General features: G+C 38.0%; 1 protein-coding gene across 1 annotated transcript in view; it reads right to left on the bottom strand.

The window, feature by feature from the left end:
* The window catches only part of LOC107679952 (neurexin-2-like), a 329,958-nt gene that overhangs the window by 51,616 nt on the left and 265,333 nt on the right, over nucleotides 1-13,009 (bottom strand). The window contains exon 7 of the mRNA XM_016475681.1: nucleotides 10,784-10,807. Coding sequence (XP_016331167.1) covers nucleotides 10,784-10,807 — 24 coding nt within the window. The remainder of the gene's footprint in view (nucleotides 1-10,783; nucleotides 10,808-13,009) is intronic.

Genomic DNA, 13,009 nt, shown 5'->3' with positions numbered 1-13,009 from the left:
GTGTGTGTGAGAGAGAGAGAGTGTGTGTGTGTGTGTGTGTGTGTGTGTGTGTGTGTGTGTGTGTGCGCGAGTGAGTGAGTGTGTGTTGATCTTTGCGCCGCTGCTGGTTCTGCTGATTGATCTCAGACTGAAGCAGTGTCAGCAGTGTGCTTCTGCAGATTCGCAGGGAAACACACTCTTCTGCTTCTGAAACGCAGTCGCTACAGGCCAGATAAGCCAAGCAGCAGCTCCTGCCTCTTACAGAGCTGATAATGTGTTAATGGGCCGTTTGTCTCTTAGATATATTGACTTATTTAGCCTAAAACCCCTCGTGACAAGACAGAGAGCATGTTCAGATAAGCACACGTAATTCCTCACTGAAACACACTGGAATACTAAACCATCATCATCATCAGCGCTCAAACCAGAAATAACTGCGGCTTGAGCTTCACCGCAAACACACCACAGTCGTGCAGCAGCGGCAGAGAACGAGTACAACACTGAGACACAGAGAGAGAGAAATCATTCTAATATGCTGATTTGCTGCTCAAGAAACATTTCTGATTATTATCAATGTTGAAATCAGTTGTGCTGCACAATATTTTTGTGGAAACTGTGATACATTTTATTTTTCAGGATTCACAGATGAAGAGAAAGTTCAGAAGAACAGCATTTATTTGAGATAGAAATCTACTGTAACATTATAAACGTCTTTACTGTCACTTTTGATCAATTTAATGCATCCCTGATGAATAAAAGTACTAATTTCTATTAAAAAAAAATCTTTGAGCAGTATATCAAAGATCAAGTATATAGTGCATATCAATATTTCATATCAGATTTAGAAGTTTTGAACTTGTTGTATTTGATCAGGAGTACACAAGTACAATCAGAAAGCAACACATTAGGAACATTCCTTGAGAACATATTCAACTTATATATTCAAAAATAACTTAAGAACTGCACTTAGCAGCATTCTCACAAACTTAATGGAAATGATCTTTAGTCCTTTCCTAACTTCTTTCTTAAGATGATTTTGGTGATCTAAACCAGCATGAGTTTGTCATCAGCAGATAGATGAGTTATGATCAGAACAATAATCAGTATCTACAGGAACACTGCGTTTGCCAAAACTCCCACGATGCACTGCACTCGAACCGCTGAACATCTCCTCCATCGCTCATGATCTGATCAGAGCGACACAAGTTCAGACACTTTCACATGAAATAAGTGTTGATTTCTGAGCCACTTGTGATGAACTCTTCAACACACCGAGGCCATGTGACGGTCATAATGATCATTCAGACGCTTTCACGCTCTACTGTACCTTCAGTCAACTAGTCTTCTACCGCAGACACAATCAACGTCTGATCCACTTCAGCTCGCTCACGACTAACCCCTTCACTTTAACCAGTCGATAACATGGTCACGCTAACACAGAGTTTATCACTGAATGCAGATGCTGGTCTGCACTGATGAATTCACACATGAGCGAACCTCCAGCTGCTCTCCTCTTTCAGCTCAGTCAGAACTACTGACCAAACCTGCTCGCTTTACCAGCCACTGCTGTAACCAGGGTTAAGCTAGTCAAACTAACCGTGGCTAAACTAATGCATCAACTACACTGAGAAAAATCAAGTGAATGATATCTTTTAGAAACTGCTAAATATCTTCTTATTCAATATTAGTGTTGTGCTCTAATAGTATCCAAACATCCTTGAAATAAGATCATCAATGTGTAGGAGAATAAGAGATCTCTTGAATGCCATGCTTTCTTGTTTTAAGTAAGCAAACATCCAAAGAACACATTTAAGTGTTTATTTGATTGTACTTTGTCCATTTGCATCTGCATATTTTAATTAGAATGTATCATTTTTTTAAAAGGCTGTTTTCTCAGAATGAGTTTGTTTCTCCACTTCAGCAGCACTTACAGTTTAATTCCTCTCTGTATTCTGAAGGGCTTCACTGACAGGTTTGTTCATATTTCATTCACACGAGGTTTTATGACATTTTATTCCTAAACTCATGGAGAAAATGTGTTTCGTCTAGGGTTAGAACGAGAAATCCAAAATCCCCTCTGGAAAAAAACCTTGAACCTTTAATATGACAAGAATTACGAGCCTGACTTTAGATTTATGTTCTGGACATGTCTGCAAATGAGTGCTTATTTAATTAGATGCCTTAATTGCATATTCAAACTCAACATTTCAGAAAACTAAAGCAAAAAATGCAGTGTAATACAATGTAATACAAAAAAAAATGTTTGCAATTCCTATTATAATCAGTTGATTGGGGAATCATGCTAATATCGATTAGTCATATTTTCTGCTGTATTCACATGTGGTTAATGGCAAATTGGGTTTAAATGCATTTAGTTTTATGTTTAGATTACACTCTAAAAAATGCTGGGTTAAATACAACCCAGTGCTGGGTAAAATAGGGACAAACCCAGCGATTGGGCTGTTTTGACCCAGCGGTTGGGTTAAATGTTTAACCCAACCTTCTGGGTAGTAACCCAACCGCTGGGTTTGTCCCTATTTTACCCAGCACTGGGTTGTATTTAACCCAGCATTTTTTAGAGTGTAGTATTAGTGTTCTGACAATATTATTCTGGCACAAAAACAACTGAAAAACCTCCGTGAGGGCATGACAGGATCAAAGCTGAACACAAATGCAGTTACAATGAGGCTAAACAGCAGAACTTAAACACACTGATGGTTTTCTGAAGCAGTTGATATCTGTCAAGACAAACCAGTTCACTGAAAGCACTGAACGATTCAGCTTCTCCAGCTGCGTGAGCATCAAGTGCTGCTCTTCTGTCAGTATCGGCTGCTTTCTGGAGAACCACGTGATCTGAGAGTTCAGTTTGACTCTGGTTAACGGAGTCCGGTTAGCAGTGTCACACTAACCAGTCTGAGCGTGAAGACACAATATCACAGCGCAGCCACTTTCCTTGATAAAGTCCTCCATCTCATTGTCATCGGGCCGTTCTAATACATCTGGCAGAATTGATCACCTGTCAGCCATGAAATAATTATTTCATATCGATGCAGTGGAGCGCTGGCAGCTCATTTCTACTCGGCCAAACGAGCCACAGACAAACTGATGTTCCTCGGACCTGAGCGGGCTAATAGACACATCTGATCGCCATCACATCAGTCTGAAAGAAGCAGAGACACACACTACACGATCAGTGTCATAACGTCACACACAGAGAAACACTCTCTAAACTAAAGCCTCATTCACACAAGACAACAACTCTGCCCTGTTCAGAAAAATGTGTGATTTTATTCTTACTTTATGATGTATTTCTGACCACATGCTGTTCAAAAGTTTGGTGTCAGTAAGATTTTTTTTTTTTAAAGAAATGAATGCTTTAATTCATCAAGTATGCATTAAACGGATGAAAAGTGTCAGTAAAAACATTTATAATTACAGTAGATTTCTATTTCAAATAAATGCTGTTCTTTTGAACTTTCTGTTCATCTGTGAATCCTGAAAAATAAAATGTATCACAGTTTCCACAAAAATATTGTGCAGCACAACTGTTTTCAACATTGATAATAATCAGAAATGTTTCTCGAGCAGCAAATCAGCATATTAGAATGATTTCTGAAGATCATGTGACACTGAAGACTGGAGTAATGATGCTGAAAATACAGCTGCGCATCACAGAAATACATTACAGTTTAACAGATATTCACATAGAAAACAGCTGCTTTACATTAGAATAATATTTGACTGTTTTACTTTATTTTTGATCAAATAATTGCAGCCTTGCTGAGCAGAAGAGACTTGTTTCAAAAACATAAAAAAAGAAAAAAAACTTTCCCAAAATTTTGAATATAATGTATAAAATAAATACATGTCAGTTTGACTCATGCATTAATAACTCTTCATCTTGTTCATGGCATGATGCATTATTATTGCAATAATACACAAACATGTTCATTTCTAGCATCCGGGAAACTGATTCCTTGTCAACACTGAATAACAACTTATTTTACCACTGATCAGATTTTCAAAAGCTACGAATAACGTAACGTCTGTCAGTGTGAACAGAGCTCAAACACATGAAGAGGCACATCTAGAAGCAGACTTCTGATGACCAAACATAAACCAACATCTCAATATTGTAAACACTATATGAACACTCATTTCTATCAATGCATTAAGTACAGAAACCAGAAACACAAAATCTGAAGCAGCGCAGATTGAGGAGGTTCAATGCAAACAGTCTGAAGTCATCAGCTACTGAACAAACACATCAGATCTGCTCAATCTGAAACAGCTCTTTAAACTGAACCCAGCACACGTCACACATCTCAATCACGTTCAGCATCTCACAGCAGGTTCCTCAAGATCGGAGTTTGTACAAAAACCACAGACAAGATTCAGACTGACTGCAAACGCACAGAAAATGATGCAGCAGCTCAATGCCCATCCATCACTCACATCATGACCAAAGCATTTGAGGAAGGGTTTTTTTTGTTTGTTTTTTAGGGTGAACAAAAATACAGCAAACTATTCTAATAAAAACAAGTGAACCGTATCTGTTAAAGGGCGATCATAATAAAAATACATCCTCTTTTTTTCTTGTTTAAATCATGCAACCTCCAAAATACACATTTGAGTTAGAGTTTGTGTCTGTATATTTCAATTACAGTACATATCGTTAATAGCGGTTTCCTCAAAATGAGATTTAGCTCCAAGACACCAAACTTACAGTTTTATTCCTATATATACATACTGTATGTATATATATATATATAGTCAGTTTATATAAATTATAGTTATAGTTATGAAAAAATGACGCGATTAAAATATTTTAGCACAGTTAACGCACTGGCTCTGCCCCCAGACCTGTACATCATCTTACATTTCATACAGTGGACTCTTGACAAATATGATGCAGGGCAACAACTTCATAAATTCAATTATGCCCTAAAATTCAAGATATTGGTGCAAAAATGTATGAGTTTTTGTCTCATATTTACAGTATATCGCATGATAAGCAATATCACACGAGCAGCGAGAGCAACACACGAGTACTGTTTGAGTGCAAATGTGATTTTACACAACAGTTGAGTAAATAAGAAGTTAATATTTTGTTGCATTTTAAACACAATATTGTCTGTTTTTGCTCAGTTTTGCCAACAAAAGTATGACCTAAAAGCCAGAGCAGAATTGTTGTGTGTCTCTGAGCAACACAGCAGTGTTCAGTTTCTGAATGAATCTGTTTTGAACAAATCGAGTGAATCAATGATTCAAAGGCCATTCATAAAGTGAACCGTTTGTGTACTTAATACTTTCTAATTTAACACAAAAATAGCATTAAATAATCTTTTGGGGGTATTTTCACAGACAAATGTAATTTACGATTAATTAATTAGATAATATATACTGTATACACACACACACACACACACACACACACACACACATACTGTATGTATATGCCCTAAAAAACAATTATACACCATTTTGATTCTTAAGTAAATATATCTTATTATTTCACAAAGAACAATGAGGGCATGACAGAATCAAACCTGAACACTTACTGTACAACAAAAAACAAAAATTCAATCAAAATCATGACACTAAACAGCAGAAATAGTTCCTTGAGATCTTTCTCTCTCACGAGTGGAGTTCATCTGAAATCCATAGGCCAAATCGAGACTGACTTCATAATGCACAAAAGATGAGTATGATCCAGCGGTCTGCAGCACACCAGCACTCAACACCTGTCCATCAGTCAAATCAGCGCACACTACTTCAGACAAACCATTATCATGACGACAATTAAGTGATTTCAACGTACTCTTGAAGAAAATACGAAACACTGCAGGATATTACAATGCACTACAATAATACACCTTTTCACTCTGAATAAAACTGACCAAGAATCATGTGACACAAGAAAATATTTACCAAATTTTAAGGAGATAATTTACCACCACACGATCATTCTGTCACGATTTCAAACCTGTTTGACTTTCATTAAAGATGATATTTTGAAGAACGCTGGGAACCAAACGACATTGAACCCACTGACTTTCAACTAGTATCTGTCCTCTATCCGTCCAAACGCCAAACCCAGAGCGGACTGTATGCAGCTGTGATCGTCCTTACCTGAGCTCCAGAGCTGCGCTTTCCAGTGACGGCTCTCTAAAATCACTTACCTTCACCCATCAGAAACAGAGACAGACACTGAAGCGCAGACAGCGAGAGAGCGAGCGAGCGACGGGTCCTTCGACAAGTGGCTGGCAGCTGGAAAACGGCCCTGAACGCAGTTTGTGAACGAGTGGAGCGAGATCGGGAGCGAACTAGCCAGAGGAGTTAGTGAGACGGAGGGGTCAGGAGCAGGAGAGGAGCCTGGGACGGCCGGAGCTCATGTGGGGCTCGTACGTGGGGTTGGAGGTTAGTACTTTAGTAAAGAAGAGCAGGTCAGACACAAAAATGGTTGTTAGTACAGTTACAACAAAGGTTTCATTCGGATTAGTAACAGAATTTGGGTTTTAGTCAATTAGTAGAGCAGTCAATTGGTGAAATCCTTTGTGACTTGATTCCACGAGAGAGATTGGTCCGAATTGTCACGTCTGGTGGGTTTTGAGGTTAAGAGGAAACAAAATAAACCATCCAAAAGAGTCAGGACATGGGGAAGAAGCCATGCAGCTGAGTGAGCAGATGAAGATGGCGTCGATGGGAATGAGCTGCAGATGAAGGGCAAAGCGAACGCTGAGTGCAAGCCGATGGCGGAGAGAGTCAAAACACAGTCACAGCACGCCACAGATGGAGGAATGGCGACATTTAGTTGATTAAGGGGTTAAATCTGAGGCGGGACACAACACAATGAGCACTCTGAGTCCACAGGTTTGCGTGCAAGCCGAGACGCGCTGGTTCGTTCGGCTTGGGCATCGCAGACTCCCTCTCGCTGCGGTGAACGGGATGAAGCAGATGAAGCATGCACACAACCGTACTGAAGATACCAAAGAAACACAGCAGGAGAGGCCACTCGTGATGCTAGACATGAGTGGAACGAGCTGGCAGATAACTAAACGTGGCTGTCTCTGCCTCGGAAATATTGTTATTCTAGAGCGCCGGAGCCCTGCCAGAGCTCATTAGATCGGTGTAATGGCATACTAATGTGAGCAGGAGGATCTGGAGCTGACCCTTCGACCAGATCTACTGAGCCCTGATGTGAAGTTATTCCTATCAGAAGGGGGCGTGGCTCATGTCTATAGGGTCTGCTAGATCAGAAATATGCATGTGTATATAGAGTACACACATATACCGCTGGACCAGAGTAAGAGTGTTTCTGCTGAACGAGTTTCATTATTGAGTTAGTATCAGTGTTAATGAACACAGGTCCCACATTGCAGAAACAGCTGTGGGTGGGGCTGTGGGCGGAGCCTCGTGTTTGACGAGTTCAGTGACAGGCAGTGAAGAGCTACAGCTCATGATAAAGCTCATCGACACACGCCTCACAACGCCTTTGGACCAGTGCTGTGACTGTTAACTACAACTATAGAGCTGAAATAAAATTAAAAAATAAATATTAGATGTAAAATGGTCCCACATTGCAGAAACAGCTGTGGGTGGGGCTGTGGGCGGAGCCTGGTGTTTGACGAGTTCAGTGACAGGCAGTGAAGAGCTACAGCTCATGATAAAGCTCATCGACACGCCTCACAACGCCTTTGGACCAGTGCTGTGACTGTTAACTACAACTATAGAGCTGAAATCAAATTAAAAAATAAATATTAGATGTAAAATGAAAACTAAAACTAAAAAAAAGAATAATTAAATAAAATTAGGCAAGGCAAGTTTATTTATATAGCACATTTCATACACAATGGAAATTCAAAGTGCTTTACATAAAAGGAAAATAAAAAAGGAATTAAAATTTTTCAATGAAATTAAATTTTCAACTGAAATTAAAACAAAAAAAAAAATCTAAAATTGTGTTTGTTAATTGAAAAAGCTTAAATATTAGATATAAATAAGTTTAAGCTTAAGTACTAATATTACTAATTACTAATATGAGTTAAAATTCCTAAAACTGAAATTAAATTCAAATAAAGCTAAATAGAAAGGAACAAAAAATAAAAATGACAAAAGCACATAACAAATGGATTAAAACGAAAATTCAAATGAAAAGTATTCAAATGAAAGCTAATTCTAAAAGAACACTAATTACTAAAGAGCACTGGTTTGGTCTGACAGTTCAATAAAGCGCAGATCTGCAGGTGATTCTCGTTTCTGCCAAACAGCAGAACAAACGCCGTCGCTGTGAAGCTTCCTGGTATCAATAACGCCTCCCTTGGAAGTTATAAGGGCTACTACGCTTCAGTAATAATTAATTGTTCATGTTTAATAATTAGGTTAGTTGTCCTGTGGGTATATACGCTAATGAAATCATCACTCAGCAAACGAACCCAAAAGCATGCAGCTCGGGTTGGGCTCTGATCGCTGCGTTTCTGATCTGTTGAGTAAATCTGAGCGCCTCTTGTAATGGGGTTCTGGCCCTCGTTTCAGACCGTGTTTTACGGCCAGGTCTGCCCGCTCTGAACCGGGCCGTAAATCCAAAGCTCCAGGAGAGATGGAGGTTCTGGCTGCCAAGCATCACCTTGAGCCTGATGTCAAAAGAGCTGTCATTATCAGCTAACGGCCTGCAGGCTACAGTGATGCTGAACACCAGAGAGACTCAGTATCATAACATTCACTGTAAGACTGGACATTCACACCTCAGCTCACAAAAAATATGTTGAACTGAAAACATTATTTCTGAACGTTCAAAACGTCCATTTTTTTTCTCAGTTGTACAAACATTCCATTTGATCATTTTGCAAACGTTACTGGAATGTAACCTCTGAATGTCCTCTGAATGTTTTGAGACAAGCAGTAACATTTAAAAAAAGTTTCAGAAAAACATTCCATGAGCGACGTATAAATAACGTTTTTGTGCTAACATCATGGACATCAAGACCAGATAACTTTGAATGAACGTTCTATTTATGTTACTGGAAGAACGTTTGTTCAGAGAATTTGTTCTGAGAATGTTCCCTCCCTGCTGAAAAAAACGATAGACACCATCACAAAATGTGTAATAGTTTTACTGGTTATAATGGGCTTTTTTAGGGTACAACGGGGCTAAAGGCACACCCTGAGGAAAAATTGTGCTATTCACTGCGCCTAAAATGCATAATTGCAGAAAAAATATATACATTTCTATTGAACATTAATGGAGCAACAGATTTTGTGTGAAAATAAATCATACAAATTGTTTACTTTGTTTAAAAATCAAAGGTGGCAAGGAGGGCAAAAGGCACACAGTATTGATACAAATACTTCAGCTAAAATAATGTTTTGATTAATAATGTCTAAGTTAATACTTGCTCAAAACAATCACTTTAGCAAAGTTTGTACTATTTTCTGCTTATTTTGAAAAACAAAATAATAATTTTTTTGTTCAATAAGTATACTGTCAATAAATTATGTTAATATAAAAATATATTTTAAAATACAGAAACAAACTCATTTTAAAAAGTAAGGATTCTGAAAGCATTGAAGGAGATCCCATAATAATTGAATATAGATTTACAGTAGTAACAACAAATGATAGTTTATTATATGATATGATTAATATAATGTTTGTAAATATGATGGTTTCATTCTAAACATGGTGATTATCTCTAATATGGACACCCAACATACTATTTACCATCTGAATCTAACCATGTCATGTCAACAAATGGAAAAGTCAGCCATCTATTAATTAACATGTTAATTACTGTGCTTTTAGCCCCAAATACCATACTTTTACATATTATTTCGCTATTTAAAAACTGAAAATCATTAAGAAGGCATTTGTCTCAAAATATATGCATTAATTTTAGCAATCCTCATTTGCTACTTAAATCTACAACATTAAAAAAAAAAAAAACATCAAATATTAGATCAAGTAAGCACAGAATCAACTTTGAGCTGCTGTGTGCGATCGCGTCAAGGATCAGACAAATATACACGTGCATCTTGAAAAGCGGATGTTTTGAAAAGTGCCACACCACGTTTTTCTGCCATCTAGTGGTTTAGAGGGAAATTATATCAAAGGCGCCTTTAGCCCCGTTGTACCCTATTAGTTTTAATATAAACTGTAATGGTCCCTGTGGGTTTCTACTGGTAATTGGTCACCTTCTATTATCTTCTATCTGGCTTGTTAAAACCACTAAATCCTAATGGAGCATGTCCATGTTCTTTAGTGGCTGTAATGGTTAAAAGTTGATGGTTTGTAATGGTATTTGTAGTGAAAACCATTAGAATCATTGTTTATTTCGACCAGCTTTATCGAGTTCCTTAAATCCTTACTGCCTGCCGCTGGGGTCGTTTACGATCACTCAAATGAACGTTCATATCGGTTAAGAAGGTCATAAATCATACTGGGTAAGTTGAGTAAAGGGGAGGCACAGCAACAGTTAAACAAACTTTCATCGTGCTCTGTCGAGAAACTTCTTTATTTCAGACGAATCGATCACGATCACATGGACCGAGAAACCAAGCGTTTAACCCGAGATCTTTCTGAGAGCAGGGGAGATGCAGGATGGACAAAACAAAGAGAAAACCATGAACGAATGACACAGTGAAAGGAAAAGAGTGGAGGTCTGTAGTCTGATCGCTACCTTGATACCAATGGGGATTTGTGTAGTCAGTATAAGCAAACAGAATAGAAATAGAAAACGGAAATCCAGGGCAAACCAAAGTAGAAGACAATTAGAATGATATCTACCATATAATGCAGTTTGTTTACCATAGCGTGTCCAATGCCTGAGTGCTTTAGGAAAAAAACAAGGGAAGGGAAAGAAAATATATAGAATAATGACAAATCCTGAAGTCAATAAAGGTCTTTTGAAGAGCGGCGGTCTTAAACCGGCCTTCGCTCTCTCTTTTCCTAATGTGGTTTTTGTGCAAGAGAATCAAGATCCAAATCCAGAACTAAAGCAACAGAATCTCTCCATCGAAGGATTTGTCAAGCAAAACAAAAACATGACAACAGTATTGTTATTTTGGTTAGTACGTCAGTACGCAAGTTAATTTGGAAAACAAGGGATGGCCCGCATTCCGTGAATGACACGATGTTAGTCGCTTCAAAGGAACACAAACAGGTCAAAACCAAACACAAAATCCAAAATGAAACTGGAAGAACTTGAAGCTGTGGGGTTAGTAAGAAGACACAAGAGTTAGCGAAACCATTCTCCACATGAAGAAGGGATATATGTGGGATAGATCGGGGAGGGGCTGATTGGAGTGGGAGGGGCTAGAAGCATTCAGATTGGCTAGTCCTGTGAGTGGGCGTGGCCTTTTAGCGGGCGGGGCTCTTTACAGGCCAATTAAACCATTCTCCACATGAAGAAGGGATATATGTGGGATAGATCGGGGAGGGGCTGATTGGAGTGGGAGGGGCTAGAAGCATTCGGATTGGCTAGTCCTGTGAGTGGGCGTGGCCTTTTAACGGGCGGGGCTCTTTACAGGCCAATTGGGCCAGACTTGGGTTTCGGAGCAAAGTGAGAAATCGCTCGTCTCTGGCTGACAACTAAAAGGAGGCAAAAATACAACCGAGTTAAACAGTGAGACATCAACAACATCTTCAGGAACAAAACAGCTCATTAACAAAACAGGTTAAGAAGGAAACATGCGGTGCGCCGCCATCTCGGACCTGGAAGAAAAGACCATTGTGATTACAAAACATCATCCAGACCTCATAAAGATGCAGATTCTGATCCAGACCCAAGCCTCCGCACTAGGGTGTGTATGACCTCTGACCTCTGACCTCAGGCGCTGTGACCCAGAGGTTTCTGCTCGGAGGGAATACATTAAATCAGTTCTGAGTAGCAGTTAGCGGCGGTCTAGAGGAGGATTTACAGAGACGCTTCCCTGAGCGAAACCCTGCTGAGACCGAAGACACAAGACTGATATCTGATGTCCCATGCAATGTTTAGAGCTCAGCGCTGAGATCCAGAAGATGAAGTGATGTGTGTGATCACATTAAAAGTCAGACTTTTGCAGCTTGAAACAAATTGCAGAATGGTGCAAAACACTCTTCATTTGATCAAATAAATAATAAATACACACTAGATACACTACCGGGTTCAGTATTTTTTTAGTTTTATTTTTTTATTAATAATCAAAGTGACAGTAAAGACATTTATAATGTAACAAATTATTTCTATTTTAAATAAATGCTGTTCTTTTGAATTTTCTATTCATCTGTGAATCTTGAAAAATAATAAAACGCATCACTATTTCCGCAAACAGAAAATTGACATCCGATTAGATTAGACAGTTTTAACATGAACAAAGTAATAAACTTAATTTAACATTTGTCATGCATAAATGAAAAGGTCAAATTTCTGCACTCAAAAAACAAAAATGGCATAGAGTCTAAAACATATTTTTCGAAATTGTAAAACAAAGGCTCTTAGAGTATATTTTACAAGGATATGCTATTTCAGTTTTTCTACCTTCAGAATTTCACATTTATTTCAATGTATTAAAACTGCCATTTATTTGTAGGTGAAATTTGTGAAAATTGTTAATGTTGTTTATTATTAACTAATTGCATTTATTTAATTTTATTTAAAGGGGTCATATGATGCGATTTCAATTGCTTTCAAACACATTTCATTACACCAAATACACAACATAATGTTCTTTTTAGCAACGTCATATGACCCCTTTAAATAATAATATTTTCGAAATGCATTGCGTAAATCTGTTCATTATGAAAACAATTAAATCCATTCAGTTAAAAAGTATGAACATGGTTAATATAAGGCTAGCTGTAGAACAGGGTTTTATCTTTTCCATTTTTATTTTTATTTTAGTTAAAGTTATAGTAATTTTGCTGTCAGTTTTTTATATGTCTATATAGTTTGTATTCATTTTTATTTCAATTTTAGTTATTGTTGCACAACAAGTTAAATTGAGAAATGTTCCTTTGGCAGATAGCTGAAATAAAGTAATTTAATTTTGTGCT

This window comes from Sinocyclocheilus anshuiensis, unplaced genomic scaffold (assembly GCF_001515605.1).
Source record: "Sinocyclocheilus anshuiensis isolate Anshui unplaced genomic scaffold, SAMN03320099.WGS_v1.1 scaffold1916, whole genome shotgun sequence".
Taxonomy (NCBI): Eukaryota; Metazoa; Chordata; class Actinopteri; order Cypriniformes; family Cyprinidae; genus Sinocyclocheilus; species Sinocyclocheilus anshuiensis.
This window is presented reverse-complemented; position numbering and strand designations above follow the sequence as displayed.